Below are 27314 nucleotides of genomic sequence, written 5' to 3' on the forward strand. Positions count from 1 at the left end.
TTTGACGAGCAGCATACCTCCGACGAGCAGGATCTCACAGACGAGTAGGATCTCCCTGACGAGCAAGAGATATCCGACGAGCAACATACCTTTGACGAGCAGGATCTATTTGACGAGCAGCATACCTCCGACGAGCAGGATCTCCCGGACGAGCTGGAGATATCCGACAAGCAGTATCTCACCGACGAGCAAGATCTCGCCGACGAGCAAGATCTCCCTGACGAGCTTGAGATATCCGACGAGCGATATCCGAAGAGCAACATACCTTCGACCAGCAGGATCTCGCCGACGAGCAGAATAACTTAAACGAGAAGGAGATATCCGACAAGCAGGATCTCTCCGACGAGCATAATACATTCGACGAGAAGGACCTCGCCGACGAGCAGAATATATCCGGCGAGCAGGATCTCTCCGACGAGCAGAATACCTCCTACGAAAAGGATCTTGCTGACGAGCAGAATAACTTAGACGAGACGAAAAAAAAAATTTATCCGAGTATTGGGAAGCACGAGCTTCTCATACTTCGCTATAGCGAGCACGAGCTCGACGAAATGAAATGAAAAATCTGAGTATTGGGAAGCACGAGCTTCTCATACTTCACGATAGTGAGCATGAGCTCGACGAAACGAAAAATCTATCTTGACAATTGGCAAGCACGAGCTTCTCATACTTCACGATAGCGAGCATGAGCTCGACGAAACGAAAAATTTACCCAAGTATTGGGAAGCACGAGCTTCTCATACTTCGCTATAGCGAGCACGAGCTCGATGAAATGAAATGAAAAATCTGAGTATTGGGAAGCATGAGCTTCTCATACTTCATGATGGTGAGCACGAGCTCGACGAAACGAAAAATCTATCCGAGTATTGGGAAGCATGAGCTTCTCATACTTCACGATAGCGAGCATGCATGAGCTCGACGAAACGAAAAATTTACCCAAGTAGTGGGAAGCACGAGCTTCTCATACTTCAGGATAGCGAGCCCGAGCTCGACGAGACAAGATGAAAAGTCCGAAAACACGAACTTCTCACAGTAGCGAGCATGAGCTCGCCGAAACGAAATTTATCCGAGTATTGGGAAGCACGAGCTTCCCATACTTCACGATAGCGAGCACGAGATCGAAGAGAAAATGAAAAGTCGGAAAACACGAACTTCTCACAGTAGGGAGCATGAGCTCGCCGAAACGAAAAATTTATCCGAGTATTGGGAAGCACGAGCTTCTTATACTTCACGATAGCGAGCACGAGCTCGACGAGACAAGATGAAAAGTCCGAAAACACGAGCTTCTCACAGTAGCGAGCATGAGCTCGACGAAACGAAATTTATCTGAGTATTGGGAATCACGAGCTTCCCATGCTTCACGATAGCGAGCACGAGCTCGAAGAGACAAAATGAAGAATCTATTTGAATATCGGAAAACACGAGTCTCTCATACTTCACTCTAGCAACCACGAGCTCGACGAAATGAAATGAAAAATCTGAGTATTGGGAAGCATGAGCTTCTAATGCTTCACGATAGCGAGCTGGAGCAAGATTATTGTAGATCGGAATGTATCAAAATAAACATGAAATAAGGCAAAAATCGAGAAAGTAAAATACTTACGAGGCATATAACGTGAGAGATAGCAGGGTGCACTCAATACGAAAATCATCATACTCAGAAGCGTAAGCGAGAAATTAGATATTGAGAGAACTAATTAAACACCAAGAAAAATTGCAAAAAACGTAGTCGGTGGGTTAAGAAAATTTCGCATACTCCAAGCCGACCTATTCATATTCTCACGTTCAACTTGTAGTGGGGGACTAGTTGATCCGGTCAGATTTAGCACGACCCAACAAGGCAAGGCCCAATTGAATTGGCCCATGCCCAATTGAATTGGGCCCATGTACAAAGAGGAAATAAAGTCACATGGTATAGGTGACGAGCAGGTGAGCAGGCGAGCTTCGAGCAAGGTGAGCCGGCGAGCAAGGCTAACGACGAGCGACGAGCAATGACTGACGAGTAGGAAATGGCAAGTGCCACCTCATTGCTTAATCACTAAGGCTTGGACTTGAAGTCACATTATCAAGTAAATTGAATAAAATCGTTGAAGTCCACAAAATATCTCTTCTATAAATAGAAGAGATATTTCACCTTCTTCACAACAACAATGACAATGGAAACAAGACAACAAAATCACTGCTCTTCCTCTCCATTTATCTCTTTTTTTTTCTTACTAAATATATTTTAGAATGAGAGCCTTTGAGGTGTTCTAACTTGGGCGTCGGAGTGCTAACGCCGGGAGCACCTCTCCCGGTCCTTTTGCAGGTCCACGATGAACAGGCCCAATACGGAATGGACTTGGAGATTCGGAATTCCTTGAAGCGGAGAAACCCAATAGCATCACTATGAAAAGATATAATAAAAGCATCCCTGAAACGGTGAAAGTCATCTCTATTGTGAGAAGCCAAACACCATGTAGTCGTTTATGTTTACCTAACAATGATATTAAAATTTAATTAATATAATAATAAGTTTAAAATTGTAGTCACAATAAATAATAAAAGTACAGCTTCTTAATACAATTATCTTCAAAATAGAATTAATATCACATAATTGTATTTTATTAGTAAACGTCCATAAAGTGCAACATTGTAAGTGCATCTCTAACAGTTTGTCTAAAAATGGCTTTCTATATCTATAATATAACAAATGAACAGTATTATAGTACTCTAGTTTTAACACTGCACTCCAACAACATTGTTTATATTTTACACAATTATTACATTTAATTATTTTGTATTAAATAGTTTCTATATGATATTCAATTATTATTATAAAATATTGATAAAAATGTATATTACTCTAAACAATATATTTATATGTTGAATCTTTAACTAATTTCGGTTTTACAAAATTATTTGACTTTTATTTTAGTTAATATACTAATATTTAGTAATACTAATTAATAAGTATACAAAATTAATTTTAAATCCGATATAAGAAATTTCAATAACGTAATTGATATATAATAATAAACATTGAAATTTTATAATTTGTTATGAAATATTTTTTATGTTAATTAAAATGGTAAATAATTTTTATTTTAATTTTATTTATAACTAATAATAACTAAAATAATAAAATTTCATCTTTAGTACATTTATTTGCAAAAAAAGTATAAATATAAGATATTTTGTATTGATAAATATATTATAAATTACAATACAACATTATTTTAATATTTCTTAGATTACTAAATTATAGTTTTGGTTTTGCAAATTTAAGAAGCCAAAGTTACTATTTAACCAGAACGGACACATTTTAATTAAATTGTTACAAAAATACAATATATTTCAAATATGTTTTTAATAACAATATTACAATTCAATAATCTGCAAAATATTATTACAATTTAAAAAATAAATATTACAAAGAATATTATGAAAATACAAGCAATATTAATACCAAGTAGAATACGGAGCTGGAATTGTGTGGGATATAATTGAAGAGTGAGGCCAAAGATCTGTGATTCAGGGAAATCTTCATTATCTAATGTGACCACCACCATCATATTATTTATTTATTTTTTCTTTTATGTTTTTTTAGTTAAATTTGTTTTTTTTTTCAAATTCTTTTTTCCTGTTCCGGCACCGTTCTGGTGCCGTTCCGTGGCTCTGTCTCGCCCATCCCACCGATTTCTCGGCGTTCCGACGAGTCACGATGCAAAGCCCGTTTTAGTTACGTATTCCGGAACGGAGGACACCGTTCCTGTTCCGACGCCGTTCCGGCGAACCATCACTCTTAATATTACTCCTCTTTTATCGATAAAAATAATAATCCTATATATGGATCAAACTGAAATTTAGTTGTTAATTAAAAAATGTTTGCTTTATAGTCCTTGGATATTTCTATTTTTTTTGTTTTCAATATACAAGCAAGTGTCTTAGCACTATGAGCTGAGGATGGCTCCATATGGAGATAACTGCCAAAACGACGGCGTAAGCGGGGCCCACTCACTCTCACATTTCACCATTTTCGGCCGACTGATTTCTGCAACTTCTTCCTCCTCATCTCTCCGCCGCTTCCCTCCGATGTCGGCCGCCGCCCGCCGCTCGCATTCCTCTCGCTGAATTTCTAGCGGAAAGTTGAGAATCGCCTTGCTTCCGCGCATCTCAAACGCGGCTCTATCATAAGCCCTGGCCGCCTCCGCCGCAGTTTCGAAAGTCCCCAGCCACACTCTCGACCCGCGGCGGGCGGGGTCGCGGATCTCCGCCGCGAACTTGCCCCACGGCCGCCGCCTCACACCTCTGTAGTGCCGTTGCGGTTGCTCCTCTTCCACCACCGGATTTGGCGATTCCTGGAAGTCAATCCACTCAAACTTGTTCACCGCCGCCGGCAATTCAATCCGCAGCGACGGCTTCGATCTCGGCGTCGTCAGATCAACAACCGGCAGCAATGAATTATTTTGCTGATAATCGACGGAATAATCGGAAACCGAAAACCCAGGATCCGATAAATAGTCGTCAGATCCAGAAATGGAAAACGACGTCGTTGAGCTACCGGGAGACAATTCTCCCAACAGATGCATTTTAATTCTCTCAATTGCTGAAACTAATTCATCTGGGTTTCCCATCAAAATTAAATATTAATAAATCTCAGATTTTTCAAATTTTAGAGAGGGAAAAAAAACGTAGTTATGATAAAACTTAGTGTGTGGAATATTAAGTGTGGAGATTGTTGGCTATATATATATATACACACACATTACACACACACACTCTGATACATAGTGAGAGAAGTTTCCAGCGTTGTTTCTAATGTGCGTGCAACGATGTTTCTTGTCAAAGTGCTGACGAAAATGATGTGCCCAGTCTTCTAAGGGTTTTGGCCGTCCGATTAGATGACTTTCTTGTATATCAACGGTTGAAATAATATGTCAATTTATCTAGTTGCTTTTGTATAAAATGATAATATTATAATATATATACTGATTAGCCAACAATTGCGTAGATGCTTCTTCCAACTCCCACTAGGCTGCTTTGGTTCAAGTTAGTGATCATTTTCTTTTTCTTTCTATTGTTCCGGTCATTTTTTTATATATAATAGGATAAATTCCACTTTTCCCTTTTACTTTGGTTGAATATTTTAGAGTAAAAAGCAGTTTACCTTCTAAACTAAGGGTCGATTTGCACTTTACCCCCAAACAAAAAAAATTTGCACGTTTTTACCTGAACTCATTAATTCATTGCACGGTGCCCCCTAAACTCAATTTTCCGGCAATTTTAACCGGAATATTAAAACATGTGCTTTGCACGTGAGATTTTAAGGGGTAAATTAGTCCCTTCACTTGCATCTTTAATATTACCTCAATCGTTGTCGGCCGCTCTGTTTTATGCAACAGAGATGAAGAAGAAGAAGAGTACATGGTTGGTTCGGTTTTGCCGGCGGTAAGGAACATACACTATTCTCTCACAGTCTCACTAGGTGGGGTTTGGAGAGAGAGATTAAAGTCTCTGCTTCTTTTTCTTCCAACTGTTTGGTTCACTCGAGGGGTGGAGCTTTTTACAGAGCTCCAATGGCGGAACCTTACATCAAACCCTTGCTTGCTTTCTTGAAAGAAATGGGCTCGCCGTACGTCGTGGATGCACGTTTGCAGACTTCGTCGGTGGAAGAAACATTGGGTTTGGTGAGAACCCACCTCAAATCCATGGAGAATCTCGGAGTTTCTCGTCTGAGAACTGTGAGTATAATCGCCGGCGGCGGCGGCGGCGGTCGGAGAAAGCTCTCGGTTATTGATTTAACTACTGTAGCTCCTGTTTCTTCCAAACCAGCTTTTCCGAACGGAAGTCCTCTGCCGCCGTTGGTTGGAGTAATTTCACCGACGCCAAACTTTCTACCTTCATCTCCGCCGTCGCCGGCGGAGAATCCTACTAGTCTTCCATTTCTACCAGTGATGGCTCCGATGGCTAGCCCTCCATACGGTCCCCATTTGCCGCCGTGCGAGCCATCTCACGGCGGTGGCGGTGGTGGGCACGCCGGCGCGCCGGTGGGTGGGGTGAAGAAGGGGCTGTGGTGCGTGGCGAAGCCGACAGTGCCGGCGGAGACGTTGCAGGAGGCGCTGGATTACGCATATGGAGAAGGCGGTGGTGACTGTGAGGCGATTGTACACGGCGGCAGCTGCTACTTCCCGGACACGGTGGTGGCGCACGCCTCTTATGCTTTTAATAATTACTGGCAGAAGACGAAGAACAACGGCGGCACTTGTGGCTTCGCGGCGGAACTGCCATGCTCATCAACTATGTAGCACGGACACGGATACGCGGATACCGCGATACATGGATACGGACACCGCGATACCGCATTTTCAAAAAAGTAGGATACGGACACTGGGGTGGATACGCGTAAATATTAAAAATATAGGGGTATATGTGTAAATATTAAAAATATAGGGGTATAGTTATAAATTTCAAATTATATATATATATATATATATATATATATATATATATATATATATAATTTATATAATTTATGTGTTTCTCCCGTGTTAATTAGCAAATAAAATACATAAAATATATAAAATAGTGAAAGATTCCTAATAAAAGAAAAGCAATTATGGAAAAAAAAAAAAAAAAAAAAGAATAAGGAACGTGTAAAGAAGTATCAGCCGTGTCCAAGTTGGGACTCAAAGTGCCCATATTTTCTTTTTTTCGCAAAACGGCCCCAACACCCCACCCCAATACTTTATGTAAATTCGGATTCGGCCCGACACCGTGTCCGAGCCGTGTCGTGGCGAGTCCGCACGAGTCGGGTGTCCGACACTTGGACTCTTCAGGTTTTTGAAGAGTCCGTGCATCCTAGCTCATCAACTCCGATCCCAGAAAGATTATTTCTTTATTTACTGATTTTTAATTATATTTTGTTTAATCAAATTGGATGACGTGGAATTGTTTAGTGATTAATTTATATTTAATATATAGAATTTTAGTGAATGGACAAATTTACCCTTGAAAATCACACGTGCATCGCACATGATATAACATTCCGTCCAAAATTGCTGGAAAATTGAGTTTAGGGGGCACCGTGCAATGAATTAACGAGTTTAGGTAAACCCGTGCAAATTTTTTTTGTTTAGGGGGCAAAGTGCAAAACGACAATTAGTTTAGGAGGCAAACTGCTTTTTACTCAATATTTTATCCCCTTGTACTCTCAATTGCATCGATTTGCCTCCTTGTACTTTGGTTCGATATCACTTTACCCCCTTCTACTCTCAATTCATTGATTTGCCCCCTATACTTTGGTTCGATATCATTTTACCCCATTCTACTCTCAATTGCATCGATTTCCCACATATACTTGAAAAATTGTCTCAATGGGGCATTCGCTGTTAGTTTTCAGACCTTTGACCTTAACTCCGTTTGATCTAAATCTGAAAATTACAAAAAAGTCACCCCTCCCAGTTTAAATAATTATTAAAAATTAAAAAAAAAAAAAATAAATACATAAATAAAACAAAAAAAATAATATAAAATTCAAGACATTGAGAAAACATAGTCCACGACGCCAGCCACAATTTTCTTTAATTAATAATTATTTAAACTGGGAGGGTGGCTTTTTTGTAATTTTCAAACTTCGATCAAACGGTGTTAAGGTCAAAGGTCTGACAACTAACGGCGATGGCCACATTCAGGGGCGAGTCCACCCAAGGGCTAGGGTGGACTCAAGCCCCCTGACTTTCAAAATTTTCTTCATTATATATATATATATATATATATATATATATATATATATATATATATATATATATTGTATTTATTTTTTAGTCTATTCAATTATATTATTTATTTTTTTTCTAAAAAAAATTTATATTATTTAACCCAATTTATTTTAGTCCACTTATTCAAAGCTCACATCTTCTATTTCTCGACTTCGTTAAGTTTCTTGAAAAAAAAAACTTTGTTCTTTCCCATTATCGCACTAATAGCGGTTAAATTGCCATCCACCGGCGATTGTTTAGCATTCGACAACTTCTCTATCATCTTAATTTTCAGATTGGATATCATTTAGAAGTCGATTGTGTCAATTTGATAATCGACTTTATATTCACATTTCTTAAATTTTCATAGCAATTTAGCTTTCTCGATTCGCTTTGGTATTATCTTCTGAAATTATGGGGAAAAAAATTCATATCAAATTTTCATCTTAAATTTCTTTGGTAGCATTTTTTTTTTCAGGGGCGCTGCCCCCGAACCCCCGTGTGTTTAAGCCCCCCCTAACCAAGATTTCTGGCCTCGCCACTGGCCACATTAAGACAATTTTTCAAGTACATGGGGCAAATCGATGCAATTGAGAGTAGAATGGAGTAAAGTGATATCGAGCTAAAGTACACGGGGGCAAATTGATGAATTGAGAGTAGAAGGGGGTAAATTGATATCGAACCAAAGTACAAGGGGGCAAATCGATGCAATTGAGAGTACAAGGGGGTAAAGTGATACCCAACCAAAGTAAAGGGGGAAAATGGAATTTACCCTATATAATAAAACAATCATATATATTGGCTACCAAATATATTGGCCCGATAGAGTGATTCACAATTTTTGAAGAATTCAGCTCGATGCTCTTAGACCCCTTTGCTAGTTGGAAAAAACAGAAGAAGTCTTCCCTCATTTTGTTTAATGTTCAGCAGGAGCGGAGCGAGCCTTTAAGAAACTACATTGGACGATTCACAAACGCAACTCTCGAAGTCCCTGGTCTCTAAGAGGACATCTTGACCAACGCCCTAATGCGTGGTCTAAAGGACAACGACCTATTCAGTTCGCTAGCAAAGAAATCTTCAACCACCTATGATGAGTTATTAAAAAGAGTTGAAAGATACATCAATATGGAAGAAACCAGAAGCATGAAAGAGGCTGAGCGAGCGGAGGAACCCCAAGGAAAAAAAAGAAGCTCGTTCTGTACATCCTAAGCAAATCGAGGTCACCACGCATGGCTGGAGAGCATCAATTATCTCGAAGAGAAGAACATGCCCTGGCCCGCGATTCCACCACTATACCGCTCTGTCTAGCCCTCCGGCACGAATACTACGGGACATCGAGAGCGAGCCTAAGGTTAAGTGTCCCTCTACATGCACAAAAAGGCCCCACGGTGACCCAAACATTGGTGGACACTGTCATTTCCACAACGAATATGGGCACAACACGGACGACTGCCATCACCTATAAAGATGAGCTAGAGAGGTTGGCACGGTGTAATCTGTTGCGACATTTTGTGAAAAAGGATAGGGGCGAACCAAGCAAAGGGAAATTACACATACTGATGATCATGGGCGGGTCCACATGAGGAGATTTCCATAGAAAAAGGAAAGCTTATGCCCGCCTTGAAGTCGGGACAACTCTGAGGCTCGAACAAAGATGCCTAGCCTAAGGAGATTCCTCACCTATCCAATTTGTCTACCGAGACGGCCAAGGAATAAAGCGCCCCATAATGATGTATTAGTAATCACCGCACACATTGTAGGGATATGACATGTCCCAAGTCTTTGTGGACACCAAAAGCTCTGTGGACGTCATATACGCCGACTGCGTTCAAAAAATGAAACTCATAATGGAGGTCACCCTGTCCAATCACCCATTTATGGATTCTCATGAAGCGGTGGAGGCAAAAGGCGAGGTCTCGCTCCAGATAACGCTTGGGACAAGGCCGCTAACTCGGACGCGCACCGTTAACATCATTATTCTAGAGGACCCATGCATTCAGCTACAATGTCATCTTAGGACGACCCATGCACGCTTAATCTTTTATGATCCGTAACATCCACATTTACCTCAAGATGAAGTTCCCCGTAAGAAACATGATAGGGGAAGTTATCGGCAAATAGTGGGATTCAAGGGAGTGTTATAAGGAGGGGCTCCGAAAAGCAGAGAACACGCCACGAGGTGAAGACCCCACAAGAGGGAAACCAGGAGGGGCATAGCGCACCAGAAGAAGCAAAAGGACATGAAATGAAGAGGCCGACAAAGAGCGAGCAAGCGCTCCCTCGAATAATCGAAATAAATACCCATTTTTGCTAAATCGATCAATCCTCTAGACGATTAAAGGGAATGACCGATCCGTCGGCCTCTAGAAATTAAATGGAGTGCCTGGTCCTAGAAGATTAAAGGAAGTGCCCGGTCCGTCGGCCTCTTCAAGTGTTTAAAAAAAATAATAATTATTTTTTTTTATCATTTTTATTTAAGAAGTAACTAGAAAAATAATAATAGTGTTTTCGTAAATTAAGTCAGCTCTTGCCATGTAATTTAAATTGTTATGCCATTTTCGGTATAAAGAAAAGTAAAAACCTCAGCAGAAAGTTATGGAATTTGATAGGGTCATCCTTTGGCGGAACTATAGGAGGGAAAGAGGGGACCATAAACCCCAAGACATTGTTTTTTGTTAAGGAGTGGATTTTCCACACAACAAAAAGTTATATACTTAATATGTGTGTTGCCCCACTTTGAATTCCATATTCGAAAGTTGCCCCAATAAAGTATTTCTTCTAGATATAATTTATTTATTTATTTATTTATTTATTTTGAAGAAAAACGATGAGCATATATTAGGCATAACACGCCAAGTTGGGAGGTACAGATGAACCCTCCAGACAAGCTAAGTCTGAATCCCTAGCAAGGAAGTGAGCAAGTTGATTACAATGTCGTTTAACAAAAGAAAACGAGCAACTATTAAAAGTTTCGGCAATAATTTTAATTTCCTCTATAAAAGCACCATAGGACGTGAGAGAATGATCTTCGTCTTGAAGGGCTCCGATAATATTCAAGCAATCCCCTTCCATAATAACGGTTGGCCAACCTCGGCAGGATGCTTTAAGGATCGCTTTAAGCGCGGCGTGAGCTTCCCCTTCGACTGGACGAATAATACCCGGTATCCTTTCTACGCTCCACCATATCGTCTGCCCCAATGAATTCCTAGCCACCATAGCCGTCAAATAGAAATTGTTGCCCGGCGGGATTGCCACATCATAATTAACCTTAACGACCCCATGAGGAGGAGGCTGCCAGGCTATGGGATTAGACCGTTCCTTCAAGGGAAGGGTAGGAGATCGCGCCTCGTTAAACATGACCAAATAGTTTTTGCACCAAGGCACTAACTCATCAACTCTGAATCCGGATTCTCCATGGATGATATTATTCCGCAGATCCCATAGCTTCCAGCACACCACCACCGCAAGTAAAAAATTGTTATTGCTCAAACTCATTTTGAGAAATTGTAGCCATGTCCAGAAGGATGGAATCTCTCCATTCAGCTTCAAGTAAAAAAGGGAACCAAGCCATGGCTGCAATATACTTCGGCAACCAAGGACCACATGCATGATCGTTTCCGGTTGATCATTACATAAAATGCAAAATGGAGAGTTTGAGATGTGACGTCGGAACAACTCTGCATAAGTAGGAAGAATGTCCGAGATCGATCGCCATACAAAGTGCTTGATCTTGGGAGGGATTTTCAAGTTCCAAACGATTCTCCACATCTTTTTGCGCTCGTCACAACTCGAAGACGGACCAGTAGAGGTAAGGCTAGCGTGAATGGCATGATAACATGATTTTACAGTAAACTTACCCGTGTTGGAGAGCTGCCATATGATTCGGTCTTTCACGTTGCAACTGCCGATGGGGACCGCCAAAATACGGGCTTGGTCAATAGGCCAGAAGGTGTCTTTAATCAGATTCATATTCCATGTGCGTGTCCCCGTCTTGATCAAGTCGGAAACCGTATTAGGAAAAGATGTATGAATCGGCCGTTTCGTAAAGATCTGTGCATTCCCATTATCCATTAACCAATGATCGCCCCAAATAGACGTTGTAGTGCCATCTCCAATCCTCATACGACTCCATGTTCTAACAAATGGGCGAGCAGCAACCAAGCTTCTCCAAGTAGCTGAAGGCCGAGGACCGAGTTCTGCCGTCCAGATGTCGCCGGTTGGGAAATAGCGGGCCCTAAGAATTCTTGCTAACAAAAGATCCGGATTTGTGAGGATTCGCCGAACTTGTTTTGCAAGCATTGCGAGATTAAAACTTCTAAGATCACGGAATCCCATCCCACCATCCTCATTTGATTTACAAAGTTTATGCCAACTCAGCCATGCCAATGATTTCGATCTTTGACCACCCCACCAGAATTTACGTATGGCCGACTCAATCTGTATAATCAATCCCGTCGGGATGAAGAAGCAGCTCATGATATACGACGGGATTGCCTGAAGAACCGCTTTTATTAAAACCTCATTTCCGGCCTTTGATAGAAATTTCTCTCCCCAACCATCAATGCGAGCCCAAACTCTCTCCCGCAGAAATCGAAAGATATCTTTCCGAGTTTTACCTATAGACGTTGGCATTCCAAGATACTTGTTGTGCCTCTCAACTACTTGAAAACCGAGAATCGCATGGATCGAATCCTTAATGTCTGCAGTCGTCATCGGGCAGAACACAAGTGTCGACTTCTCCACATTAATCACCTGTCCCGAAGCAGCAGCATAATCGCTTAAAATACGCCGAAGAGTGATAGCAATTGTGTCGGTAGCTTGACAAAATACCAACGTATCGTCCGCAAAACAAAGAGATGCCACCATCGGAGCCGTTGGAGCTATTCGAATCCCCTCAAGTTCCCCACTAGTCACAACATGATGAACCATTGCCACAAGTGCCTCCGTACAGCATATGAATAAATACGGTGAAAAGGGGTCTCCCTGTCGAAGTCCTCGGGAAGGACAAACCGACCCGAATTGCGTACCATTTAAAAGGAACGAATAAGAAACTGAAGATACACAAATCATAATCAACTCAATAAAATCTCTCGGAAAACCAAGGCGAGCAAGAATCTTTCGAAGAAAAGACCATTCAATTCGATCATAAGCTTTACTAATGTCTAATTTAGTAGCCATATAGTTTGTTCGCTTCCTAGAATTAGAGTTGATAAAATGATTTATTTCATAGGCCACAAGAACGTTATCAGTTATTAGATGTTTCGGCTCAAAAGCGGATTGGGTAAGCGAGATAATATCTTGAAGCAAGGGTTTCATCCGATTAGCTATAGCTTTTGAACCAAATTTATATAAGAAATTACATAAGTTAATCGGACGATATTCGGTGATTTTCTCGGGATTTTTCACTTTAGGAATAAGGACAATAAAGGTGTAATTAAGTTTACTCGGAAGTTTATGATTATTCAGAAAATCTAAAACACAATTAATAACCGATCCACCAAGAATATCCCAATATTTGGTAAAAAATAAAACCGGAAAACCGTCGGGCCCGGGGGATTTAGATGGGGACATTTGAGATATAGCACGGGTTACCTCGTCCGCTGTGAAAGGGAGGGAAAGAAATTGCCTGGCTGCGTTTGACACCCTCGACCCGACATGCTCCAACACTTTCTCAATCACACTCTCATCCGGATAATTAGTCTGAAAAATAGAGGCAAAATAACTACTAATCACTTGCTCAATATCAGCTTTTGCGTCCTTCCAAATTCCCATATCATCTCTAATTTTATGAACCCAATTGGTTTTCCGCCTCACCGACGCTTTAGCATGAAAAAAACCAGTATTGCGATCACCTTCGCGAATCCATTGAACCCTACTTCTCTGACGCCAATATGCGTCTAAATCATTGTACAAATGTTCCAATTCACTCTTGAGAGAGTTGATTTCAATAGCATCAGCCGTGGCAAGGCCGCCCATGTAAAGTTGGTTAAGCCGTTTTTGGATTTGCGCAATTCTCTTCTTTGGATTATGGGCAGTGACTCGACTCCAACTCATAAGACTTACCCGGCAGCCCTCAGTTTTGTTTATAACATCAACAATAGGATCCGAATCTTTAGTTTCCGCCCACTGGTTATACACAATTTCCTCATATTCTTCCCGCCGCAGCCACATAGCCTCGAAGCGAAATGGACGTGTCTTCGCTTCCCATTATTACGTAATTCAGTATTCTTCAAGTGGAGTATGATGGGGACGTGGTCCGAGCCCGCAAATTCAAGATGTTGGACTTGGGCTTCGGGGAATAATTCTGCCCGGATTAATTCTATTTAATTTGCATGTAATTAGAATCTAAATCAATAATATGTACTAAAACACATAACTGATTAAATAGTTTCATTACTTGGACTCTCAGCTAGTTGTTCAGATGGTCATTAATAAAATCGTCTTCCTTGAGTGGCAGACCGTATTATTTGTTGTTGCTTTCTTTTTTTTTTTTAATGAAGGAATCGGCAGCCGACCATATACGTGAACTGGGTAAACTCAATAAGAATTGATGGAAAATATAGTACATATATAGAGAGCAAAACAATGTTGCATATAGGCTTGAACATAAGGTGCATCATCACAAATCGGGAGAATTACACTTTTGATCCCTCATGTTTGGCCCGATTCCACTTTTGATCCCGTTGTTCTAAAGTGAACAAAGTTCCCGCCATTACATGCCCGTTTGCAAATAGCGAAAAACACTATTTTGTAGCCAAAATTGAAATTTGAAATTTTTTTGGTGCTGGAAAATAATTAGAAATTTTAAATATACTGCTTATAATTAAATTTTTAATAATAAAAAATAAATTAATTAAAAAATTATTTTTAATTATACTTAACATTATTAGAGCAACTCCAATGCAAAAACACTATTTTGTAGCCAAAATTGAAATTTAAAATTTTTTTGGTGCCGGAAAATAATTAGAAATTTTAAATATTCTGCTTATAATTAAATTTTTAATAATGAAAAATAAATTAATTAAAAAAATATTTTTAATTATACTTAACATTATTAGAGCAACTCCAATGCTAAACACCAAAATTGAATTATCAAATATTTATTTGATATTTGAGATAATAATTTAAAATCATTAAAATTCATCTACTCCAACCATGGTTATCAAATTAATTATCAAATATATTGGCCCGATAGAGTGATTCACAATTTTGAAGAATTCAGCTCGATGCTTTTAGACCACTTCGTAAGTTCGAAAAAACAGAAGAAGTCTTCATTGATTTTGTTTGATGTTCGGTAGGAGCGGAGCGAGCACTTAAGAAACTACATAGGACGATTCACAAACGCAACTCTCGAAGTCCCTGGCTTCTAAGAGGACATCTTGACTAACGCCCTAATGCGTGGTCTAAAGGACAACGACCTATTCAGTTCGCTAGCAAAGAAATCTTCGACCACCTATGATGAGTTATTAAAAAGAGTTGAAAGATACATGAATATAGAAGAAACCAGAAGCATGAAAGAGGCTGAGCGAGCGGAGGAGCCCCAAGGATAAAAGAGAAGCTCGTTCTGTACATCCTAAGCAAATCGAGGTCACCACGCATGGCTGGAGAGCATCAATTATGTCGAAGAGAAGGACATGCCCTGGCCCGCGATTCCACCACTATACAGCTCTGTCTAGTCCCCCCGGCATGAATACTACGGGACATCGAGAGCGAGCCTAAGGTTAAGTGTCCCTCTACATGCAAAAAGTCCCCACAGTGACCCAAACATTGGTGGACACTGTCATAATTTCCACAACGAATATGGGCACAACATGAACGACTGACATCACCTAAAAGATGATCTAGAGAGGTTGGCACGGTGCAATATGTTGCGACATTTTGTAAAAAAAGGACAAGGATTGATACAGCTCAGCCATGCATCGAAGTTAATGCCGATCTAACCGGAGTGAAAACTCCAATTGTGCATGTTGATGAAGTTGGTGATGCAATACACGAAGATTTTCTTGTTCCTACTCAGTGCCATGAAGGTGTATATTTGAGTTTAATTATTGCGACTTTATACTTGGAATGTTTAGTGTATCAACTTTGGATTATTCTAGACCATATGAGCTACAACTGTTTGAAGATGATCGTGAAAGATGGTTTCTATATGTTCCTTTGTATATTTGTCCGGATTCGAGGACGAATTCTTTTAAAGAGGAGGAGTATGATACGATCCACACAAGCTCAAAGATTAAGAATTGGAAGAAGAGAAAGCGAGTTAGATTAATTGGGCAGTTCGTGTTGGAATTGAAGAATAAATGCTTAAATCAGGCCTTTGAAGAGTCCTTGATTTGGAATTGGAAGAAAAGAAAAGAAAATTCGTAGGCCAAGTTGAATATCATGCATCCCGAAAGTCCCGTATGATTGTGGCAGAGTTTACCATTCTGCTTATAACTCTCTCATATGAATTACATTTACGCTAGCTAACTGAAAGATCTACAATTTTCATGTTTTTAACTAAGAGTGGTCCGAAGTGGAACATTATCGAAATCGAGCTTTGAGTGCATGCACGTGCACAATCAAATGTCGACGCGAGTTTAGAAGGTGACCGAGAAGTCGACTTGAAGATCAAGTTATCTAATTTATTTATGCATGTTTTAATATTAGGATTTAATGTAATTTTATTATTGTAGAGTTCTTTATGGTTATAATTTGCTTATTTATTAGTTTCCTTATTATAGTTTAGGTAGGAGTCCAAGGAGTTTTTTTGACACTTATAAATAGGTTGCTAATTTGACTTATTTTAATGGACGCATTTGAATGAATATTTGAGTATGTTAAGAGTTAATTCTCCTTAGTTGTTCTACAACAAACTTCGGGATCTTACAAGTTGATTATTGTAATTTACTTACCGACATAATATTGATTTCTGGTTCTTTATAAGGAGTGTATATCAAATGGCTCCAAAATATTAATAATTGGGCACTTTACAAATAAGCCCATCAATGGGTATATTCACAAAGGGATTCAGACAAAGAACTATTTTACAAAAAAATCAACACATTGTCCTGAAGTTTGTAGAAGATCAAAATAGCCCCTCACATTTTAATATGCTCCAATTTCATCATTTAATTTAATTTAACCTCAAATTGACCCAAAATTTTACAAATTATTCAATTTTGACCCAAAACACAATTTTAAGTACAATTTCGTCTGTCGCCGCCGTTTACTGCAGGTCTCCGGCGTTGATTTTTTTTTTTCCTTATTTTTTCGCCGGCTTCCTGCGTTGAACGGCGGCTAACACCGGTCTTCGCTTTGACTTTTTCGATTTTTTTTCAGCTTCTGCCGCCGCTGACCGGCTGTCAACGCCGGTCTCTGGAGGCGCTGATTTATTTAAAAAAAAAATCTTTTTGCCTCCGTTTAAACAATAATATTGTTGTGGTTGACACTAATATTAATTATATTACTGTTAAATACAATAATATTAACTAACTACAGTTTAACACAATAATATTGTTATATTAATCTCTAGTACAGTAACATTAACACAACAAAAATCATTATTATTGTGTAATAGAGTAATATTAATATGTTGACCGTTCAACTAAGGTAAACATAAAAGCCAAAAAAATTAATATAGATGTGGTTAACAGTAATATTACTGTAACAACAGTAGTATTACTGTAACAACAGTAATATTACTGTCAACCACAGTGATATTATTGTGTTTACAGTAATATTACATTAGTAGATATAATTATTATTACGTTAATCCGTTAACAACTCAAAAAAATTAAAAACCCCAAAAAAAATAATAATATTGATGTGGTTGACAGTAATATTATTGTGTTTATAGTTATTTTACTGTCAACGACAACGATAATAATATAATTACGTTGACTTGTCAACAAATAAAAAAAAAACTAAAAAAATGATAATATTATCGCTGACTCTAATTGCATTGTCAACGGCAGTATAATTACATAAATGTACTGTCAACGACATGACAATTACATAAATGTACTGTCAACGACAGTACAATTACGTTAAAGTAATGTCAACGATAGTATAATTACGTTAATGTACTGTCAGTGACAGTATAACTACTGTTAATCACAGTACAATTACGGTCAACGTTTAGCGGCGAGGGTAAAAAAATTAGGAAAGAAAAAAAAATATTCGAAAAAGTAAAACGTCGGAGACTGACAGCGACGGAAAAAACAGACCAGAAAAAAAAATTACAATTAGATTTTTGTGGTCAAAATTGGTTAAATTGGGGTACAATTAAGAATTGGGTGTAAAGGGTTGGAGGTAAGTTTGTCATATAATACATATTAAATGGATGAACTTATTGGCGAAAGAGATATACCCCCAGGGCCTCCATCCCTTGGCCCGACAAATATTTGATGGAGGAATGTAAATCACGGTGACTCAACAACACGTTAAGATAGCAAACCCGAACCTGATGCCTACAAGGAATCAACTCTCATTGAAATTGAAATTCCCAATAAAGGGGCTCGTGACTACGAATGGTCATGTCCATGAGAATATTATATTTTAAAGGTAAGCAACTACCAAACTTTATAATCGTCTAGCGATAAACTTTGACAATGGGTTTATGTAGCAATTTAGTTGCCTGATGTTGGTGGAAATATCTACACGCAGGTGCACGTATCATACAAGTAATATAGTGGATTTTTAAGTCCAAGTATCGATCCCACGAGAATATTCAACTATCTAATTCTAAGCGCTAGATTATCCCAACTATGTTCAAGCTCACCCTACACAGTCGAATTTAGAGAAGATTAACTAAATTATACTAAAATATTAAATGCAAATTAAATAGCAAGAAAAATAAATAAGCAAATTAACACGAAGATTTATCACCTAGGATTTTATCTTTCCTCTATGTGATTATTGATCCCCCAATTCCTTTAATTATGCAAGCCAGTAGTATAGTTTACTAATATGAGATGCTAATTTAATTATAATCCGCTTCCGCCTGTATTACGATTCTAGTATTCAATACTAAATTATTGTATTCCTACGCAATTCATTCAAGAACAAAGCATTAAGCACAAATATCAATAATGGCTACCTAAGAAGTTAACTATATTCCTTTGAAACACAACAAATGCTCTTCTACCACAATTCTAATTGTTAAACCGATCTTCCGATTCATGCATTTAACAATAACAATAAAACACATATATTGATCAAGTTTATGCACTCAACAAATCAAGTAGAAGAAATAATCTAAAATTAATACTTGCATAAAATCATAGAATTGGGTTCACAAATCTCACATAGGGTTCGAATAAAATCCTAGAAACTAAAAACTTAGCTACTCGTGATTCTTATGATAAATAAACTATGATTAATAAAAAAAATAAGAAAAAATATGCTTGAGTCTTCGATCTTCGTTCTTCGCGTTTCGTGGTCTCAAATTTCGTTCTTTTGGTGTAGAGACTTGTTGCTTTTATAGGTTTTTCTTAATAAGGAAGTAGTGATAACATAATAAGAATCAATTTTCGCCACTTTCCCCTCAGGATTTGTTTTTCACTTTTGGCCATGTTGGAGTCTGAATTTTGGAATGTTATGTGAAATAAGAATTGTAGCCCTTCAAATCAGCTTTCAATGTAGCAAAAATCAGCTGATTTGGAGTTTGTATAAGAGAGATATGCTCAAAATGGTAAGACACTGCCAAAGCTGTTGCCAGATTCCTTCTTTCAATTTGATTTATTTCCTTATTTGCAATTCATCCTATCTTTTTGACCATTTTTCCTTTCATGGACACTTATTTATTATTTTTCACTTATAAAACACAAAATAATAATGATGATGATGATGATGATGATGATGATGATGATGATGATGATAATAATAATAATAATAATAATAATAATAATAATAATAATAATCATAATCATAATCATAATCATAATCATAATAATAATCATAATAATAATAATAATAATAATAATAATAATAATAATAATAATAATAATAATAATAATAATAATAATAATAATAATAATAATAATAATAATAATAATAATAATAATAATCATAATAATAATAATAATAATCATAATAATAATAATAATAATAATAATAATAATAATAATAATAATAATAATAATAATAATAATAATAATAATAATCATAATCATAATAATAATAATAATAATAATAATAATAATAATAATAATAATAATAATAATAATAATAATAATAATAATAATAATAATAATAATAATAATAATAATAATAACAATAAGAATAAGAATAATAATAATAATAATAATAATAACAATAACAATAACAATAACAATAACAATAACAATAATAATAATAATAATAATAATAATAATAATAATAACAATAACAATAACAATAATAATAATAATAATAATAATAATAATAATAATAATAATAATAATAATAATAATAATAATAATAATAATAATAATAATAATAATAATAATAATAATAATAATAATAATAATAATAATAATAATAATAATAATAATAATAATAATAATAATAATAATAATAATAATAATAATAATAATAATAATAATAATAATAATAATAATAATAATAATAATAATAATAATAATAATAATAATAATAATAATAATAATAATAATAATAATAATAATAATAATAATAATAATAATAATAATAATAATAATAATAATAATAATAATAATAATAATAATAATAATAATAATAATAATAATAATAATAATAATAATAATAATAATAATAATAATAATAATAATAATAATAATAATAATAATAATAATAATAATAATAATAATAATAATAATAATAATAATAATAATAATAATAATAATAATAATAATAATAATAATAATAATAATAATAATAATAATAATAATAATAATAGCAATAGCAATAATAATAATTACTATAAAATAAGAACAATAATAACAATAATAGCCCGCAAGGTCCTAGGATCGAATCCTGATAGCCGCAGTGTGGAAATTTCAACTCCAACGAGAATTGGTTCCTTGTGGGCAGTGTGTGTGGTGTAGCTCAACTAGTTCCGCGGGTAATAAGTTGGTACAAAGTCTTATGATCGAATCCTTACAGCCGCAGTGTGGGAATTTCATTTCCTATGAGGGTTGGTTCTTTGTGGGCTCCAAGTCGTAACAATGGGGCCAATGGGGCGAGAGATTTCGCCTTAACAATATATATTTCTATATATTACGTTTTATAAATATATACATTGCTTGTTTGATGAAATTTTTAAGATACAGTTGGAACTAGAAAAATTCTATTAATTTAGCAAAATATTAAATTATCGAGTTAATAATTTAATACATTTTTACCAACTCAAGACCGGAAAAAATTATTATTCAAGCCAGGTTATTAATTTATCGAGGTTCTAGTATATGTTAAAAAAATAAAAATAAATTCATTATTGTATATTATTATTTATTAATTATTACTACTAGGGCTCATTTGATGTTAACGATTATTTGGTCAACTGATGTTTACATTTCAATTTTCCAAGTTTGTCATTCATATATTTATTAGATATTACATATATTGATGTAAGAACCTCAAAAGTTTAAGGAATAAGGAGATCAACTTTGCTCACAAATGTAGTATGGAAGCCATGGGGCACCCTCCCACGTAACTTAACAGCAGCAACAACTTCAAGGCTTGGCGACTTTGCGTTCATTACAATGAACTTCGATTCTTTAGTATTCTCGTTATGTACATAAACCAACAAATAACCATCGTCTTCCTCCGCCGTCGGATTGTTTGCCTCTCTCGCGACAAATATTGGTTCGCTCCCGTAGCATCCTGGCCCGTAAATCCGGCTGGCCACCACCGCAGAGTCGCCGGAATATTCCTCACCACATAGCGACAAATCTAACTTCACCACACCAACCATCTTTGGATAGTTCTCTATTGCTGCTGCATACATGTACCTGCATGTATATATTAATTGTTCATGCTTGAATTTATAACAAAGTCATGAATATAGTAATATGTTTTTATACACATTAAATTAAACCTGTTTTTCTTGCCGGCGTATTTAGGATTAATAGCACCGAAGTCGATGCTTCGGGTCGAAACAATACACCTAACTACCTCCTTTGTTTTGGTATCAATTGTAATCTTTTCCAACGATAAATGTGTTGAACTTCGTCGTTCCAATAGATTAATCTCAACTGGCAATATATTAGTAACCACCATCACGATTTTGTTACACGTAGCATCATCGCCATCTTCCCATGCATTAATTACGTGCATCACGTTCAATCCAGGCACATCAGTCCAATACATTTCACTGTCATCAGTAGCATATCGCGGAATAACGCCAAGTCTCGGAGTTTTTTCAGGATCGACCCTAAGTATTTTCTTTCCCCTCATTATTCCCAAAGGGTCAATCACAAGCTGTGCATCGAGGAATACGGCGAATCTTTTCGTCACGGCAAAGTCATGCATATACGACGTTACACCCTTGATAGAGAATATGGACACGTCCTTTTGTTTCCTCCCATTAGGATCGATTCTAAAAAACGTCAAAAACGGAGGGATAACATTGTACCTAAAAGCGAATGCTTCACCTGTGTCGGCATCGACTTTCGGGTGGGCCGTCATATTCAAGAAAAGGTCGTTATCGCTACTGTGAAAATCATGACGGCCGATCGTGATTATATCTCCGTCTGGGGATATTTTTATTGCATACGGAAGATCGGATTCTATCATGGCGAAAAGACGTCCAGCGAATTCAAATACACTAGTATTCGCCGTTCCGATGCCTGTGGTGAGAGGATTGATCTTCCCACCAATAATAACTCTTGCCAAAGTTAAAACTATGAAGCGTACGCTGTTACTAATGAAATACGCAACGGGGTTAGGGAAAAACGGATAGCCTAAATTGCGCTCCATTATATACTTGTGAGTCTTTACGAAACGACTGCAGAAGATGGCTTTGCCGCCGCCAGAGAATTTGATGGAATGGAGCATTCCGTCACCGTCGACTATGTAGTAGGGCCCACGTGGGATGAACTGAGGATTGGGGCCATTTTGGATGTAAGCGCCGCCTTCCAGGGTGGGGGGCAGAGACCCCTCCACCACTTGGCAGGCGGTGGGTGGAAGCTCTTCCACAGGATAAAAGTTGCCGGAAAGTTCGTGTTTCGGGTCGACATGCGGGGAAAGAGAGGTGTTAAAGATGATGAACTTGCATATGAAATCATCCAATGCCTTAAAGATTCTTTCATGTGAAGAGTAATGCTTTGATCTTATTCCTCTTGCTGTAGTACTAATTATTTTTTTGTGAATAATCTTTGACTGACAACTATGAATTGTGATTCTGGTTTGGAAATTCAATGATGGATTGAACTTTGGAAGCACAGAGAGAAAAAGAGTAGCCATCGTATCAACTCTTTTAGGTATTACAAAGGAAGTAGGTGTGACTTATTATTTTGAGGTCTCATCATATATATATATACACACGTAAAATCAAGGTTGTAAACAGCGGTAATCAGGTCGGAGGCGGTCAGGCACCGACTCATGATTAATCGGTGCGGCGGTGATTAATCGGTGATAAATCGGTTTTTAAAATTTAATATAATATATTTCTAAATATTATTTATAAATACTCAAAACATATATAAAAAAATATTTAAACATAGTTATATCTCTATGATGTATATATCCTAATAACAAAATAAAAGTTTAATCTTATATATAAAAGAAAGAAACGCTGGGCAACCCTAAAAAATCCTAATGGTATTTATGTAATTATTTATTTTTAATATTTTTTCTCTACTAATTTCCAATTATAATTTTTAACAATTATCAAAATTAAAACTAACCCGTGAAGAATCCCTTATTGCTACTTATATAATTATTTATTTTTAATATTTTTCTGTACTAATTTTTTAACTATATTTTTCAACAAATATTAATCTCCTGTTTTTCATCATTATATCTCAAATGTTAAGAGATAAAGCTAGAAATTCAATTTGTTAAATCTTCGTCTATTTATTTGGATTATAAATCTTAATATATAAAATTTCAAAAAAACGAATGTTATATAGAATATAAATAATACTACATTATTAAATTTTACTATATTAGTGTACTATATCTTCTTATTCTGTATTAAATTGATTATTATTATTTTTTCACTATTCAAATAATATCCCGTGCATCGCACGGGGGAATAATGCTAGTAATAATAATAAGATCATAATACATAAATATCCTTATAAAATAGAGGTGATTACAAATAAGCCCATCAATGGGTAATTATTCATAAAGAGATCTAGATAAAAATCTCCTTTACCAATAAGTCCACATATGGTCCAGAGTTTTGTAAAGGACTAAAATAATCCCTCATACTTTAATATGCTTCAATTTCATCCTTAACTTTATTTAACCTCAATTTGACCCCAAATTTCACAAATTATTCAATTTTGACTCAAAACTATTTTTTTTTCAATTTTTTTTTTTCAAAAACATTTTTTTCCCGCCGGATTCCGGCGTTGACTTTTCATTTTTTTTTCTTCTAGATTTTTTTGCTGGTTTCCGGCGTTGACTTTTTCGATTTTTTTTCTTTCTTTCTGTAATTTTTTTTTCGTTTAAACAACAATATTGTTGTGTTTGACAGTAATATTAACTATATTACTGTTAAACACAATAAAATTAACTAAACTATAGTTTAACACAGTAATATTGCTATATTAATCTCTAGCACAGTAATATTAACATAACAAAACTCATTATTAATGTGTTATAGAGTAATATTACTATACTGGCCGTTCAACAAATGTAAACATAATAAACATCCAAAAGAATTAATATTACTGTGAGTGACAGTAATATTACTATAACAACAGTAATATTACCGTCAACCACAGTAATATTACAATAATAGACAATAATATTATTACGTTACTCCGTGAATAACTCAAACAAACAAAAAATACCAAACAAAATAATAATATTGATGTGGTTGACAGCAATATTACTATAACAACAGTAATATTACCGTCAACCACAATAATATTATTGTGTTTACAGTAATATTACAATAATAGACAGTAATATTATTACGTTACTCCATGAATAACTCAAACAAAACAAAAAACCCAAAAAAATAATAATATTGATGTTGTTGACAGTACTATTATTGTGTTTACAGTTATTTTACTGTCAACAGTAATATAATTACGTTGACTTGTCAACAAATCAAATAAAATAAAATAAAAAGAAATAACAAAAAATAAAAAATAATAATATTACGTTAATTTAGTGTCAACGGCAGAACAATTACATAAATGGATTGTCAACGGCAGTACAATTACGTTAATTAACTGTCATTGACAGTATAATTACGTTAATTTACTGTCAGTGACAACACAATTACGGTCAACATTAAGCGGCGGAAGTAAAAAAATAAAAAGGAAAAAAAAACTTAAAAAAAAACTAAAGAGTCAACGCCGGAAACTGGCGAAAAAATCCGGAAGAAAAGAAAAGAACACAGAAAAAGAAAAAAAAAATCAATGCCGGAAACCGGCGAAAAAATCCGAAAGAAAGAAAAAAAAAATCAAAAAGTCAACGCCGGAATCCGGCGGCAAATTTTTTTTTTTTTTTTGAAAAAAAAAGTTTTGGGTCAAAATTGAATAATTTGTGAAATTTGGGGTCAAATTCAGATTAAATGAAGTTAAGGATGAAATTGGAGCATATTAAAGTATGCTAAAAAAAAAAGTCATAATTGAATTTTTGAGGTCAAAATTGGATTTTTGTGGGCAAAATCGATTAAATTGGGGTTACAATTAAGAATTGAGTATAAATGGTTGAAGGTAATATTGGCATATACATGAATGTTTTCTTTTATTTATAATAAATATTAAATGGATGGCTTATTGGTGAAAGAGATATAGCCCATAAACCTAGAACAATAAAGATGTTTTGTTGGGGACTTATGCAAAAAAATCCTATCAAAAATAAAAAGGCAATTTTTTTGAATTTACATTTATTCTTGAACATTCCTAGCATACATCATTAGTTATTTAACAATAACAGTTAACATAAAAAAATTAAGCATAAACTCATTTTTTTAAATTTAAATCACAAGTTTTAATTTGAATTAAAAAAAAAACCGATTTTTGACCGATTTTTGGCCGATTTTTGCCACCAAGTTTGACCCGCCTTAAAGGTTTGACCGGCTCAGACCGCCTAAAACCACCTCACAGGCAAAAAATCGATTTTCAAACATTTACACTTAAATCGTAAAGGTTTTGGACCACCTCCGCCTCGGAGACCGATTAATCGGCCGCCTCGACCGATTTTTAGAACACTGCGTAAAATATGAAACGAACGAAAAAAATTAAGTCGGAGTTAGGTGAACTTACTATATCATAGTTATACATATTTTTTTTCACAATTACTTACTATCTTGATTAAATTCACTAGGTAATATTCACTTGTAAGTATACATGTATATGAGTGTTATGGTATGTAACCACTAAACTATTGTTATATACTGCTGGGTGAATTTTACGTGGTGCAGTATTTTATTGAGACCTTGAAAATTATATAATATCATACTATGGTTACAGACTTGACGGTAAAAATATTAGCGTAGAACTTTTCAAATCCGCAAACCACACAAGATATGCAAATACGTGCGACGAGATCAACGAATATTAGAAAGTTTCGACATGAGCAATGACAAATTTATACTATATATTCGTTCTAGGTACAAAAACACCACACCAAAAAGAACTTTTTCTAAGGACTACATATCTTTTATAAATAATTATTCCAATGACTAAATACTGCAATTTTTCGTAAGGGCTCATTTGTCAAGGCTCCCTTGCGCTTTTATTAAACTAGGGAAACCCCAAGTAAAATCTTCATTTGACATACCCTCTGAATAGATAAAATTATTAGACTGCTCCTATATGCAATTTTTGTCCAATTGTATCCAACATTTTCTGCAACTACATTTAGTATTTTTTGACCTGTATTTATCATTTAAGCTTTTTTTCTATTATTATTATTTTTTTTTTTTTATAAAAAACATGTATTCTATCTATCTATAGATAGATAGATAGATAGATAGATAGATATAATGAATTTGCATTAATTATATTGTTTTAGATTTTATTAATTATTAGATAGTTATGGTGAAGAACCATATATAACCATTCATTGGCACGATCCGTCGACTGTTAGGCAACTAAGTAGCTACATAAACCCAGTTTTAAAGCTTATCGTTAGAGGATTATAAGGTTTGGTAGTTGTTTTATGATGTTATAGTTACTTATAACGAATTTGCATTAACTACGTTGTTTTGTATTTTATTAATTATTAGGTAGTTGTCTTACCTTATAATGTGATATGCTCAAGAACTATATCCACTTATAGGCAGGATCCGTCGATTGTTAGGTGTTGGGTGTAGATTTTACACTTAATTCATTTATTTTACGTGGATCTTTTGTTTATATTTAATTATTTTGTGTTATTATTATTATTATTATTATTATCAAAGGCACATAATGAATCAACATGAGAAAGAGTTCCATTAAGAGT

The 27314-nt window shown here is 35.6% G+C and overlaps 3 protein-coding genes and 1 non-coding gene across 4 annotated transcripts; 1 reads left to right on the forward strand and 3 right to left on the reverse strand.

Moving 5' to 3' along the window:
* Positions 1-3829: 3829 nt before the first annotated feature.
* Positions 3830-4708, reverse strand: LOC105948642 (ethylene-responsive transcription factor 6). The gene has a single exon (XM_012971867.2). It carries the CDS (start codon positions 4614-4616, stop codon positions 3933-3935), a length of 684 nt encoding a protein of 227 aa, XP_012827321.2. The 5' UTR covers positions 4617-4708; the 3' UTR covers positions 3830-3932.
* Positions 4709-5316: 608 nt separating this feature from the next.
* On the forward strand, positions 5317-6388 carry LOC105975471 (glucan endo-1,3-beta-glucosidase 12; the record flags this gene model as incomplete). The annotated part of the gene is made up of 1 exon (XR_016030430.1): positions 5317-6388. It is a non-coding gene; the product is annotated as a glucan endo-1,3-beta-glucosidase 12 (transcript).
* Positions 6389-10577: 4189 nt separating this feature from the next.
* On the reverse strand, positions 10578-13910 carry LOC148772767 (uncharacterized). Its single transcript, XM_088815907.1, has one exon. The coding sequence runs from the start codon at positions 13908-13910 to the stop codon at positions 10578-10580; it is 3333 nt and encodes a 1110-aa protein (XP_088672033.1).
* Positions 13911-21214: 7304 nt separating this feature from the next.
* On the reverse strand, positions 21215-23196 carry LOC105948602 (putative carotenoid cleavage dioxygenase 4, chloroplastic). Its single transcript, XM_012971821.2, has 2 exons — positions 21778-23196; positions 21215-21691 (listed from the first exon to the last, which is right to left on the reverse strand). The coding sequence occupies exons 1-2, from the start codon at positions 23142-23144 to the stop codon at positions 21325-21327; spliced, it is 1734 nt and encodes a 577-aa protein (XP_012827275.2). The 5' UTR covers positions 23145-23196; the 3' UTR covers positions 21215-21324.
* Between the last annotated feature and the right edge of the window lie 4118 nt (positions 23197-27314).

The sequence above is a fragment of the Erythranthe guttata genome, chromosome 1, assembly GCF_056151865.1.
Source record: "Erythranthe guttata isolate IM_541 chromosome 1, IM_541, whole genome shotgun sequence".
In the NCBI taxonomy this organism is placed as follows: domain Eukaryota; kingdom Viridiplantae; phylum Streptophyta; class Magnoliopsida; order Lamiales; family Phrymaceae; genus Erythranthe; species Erythranthe guttata.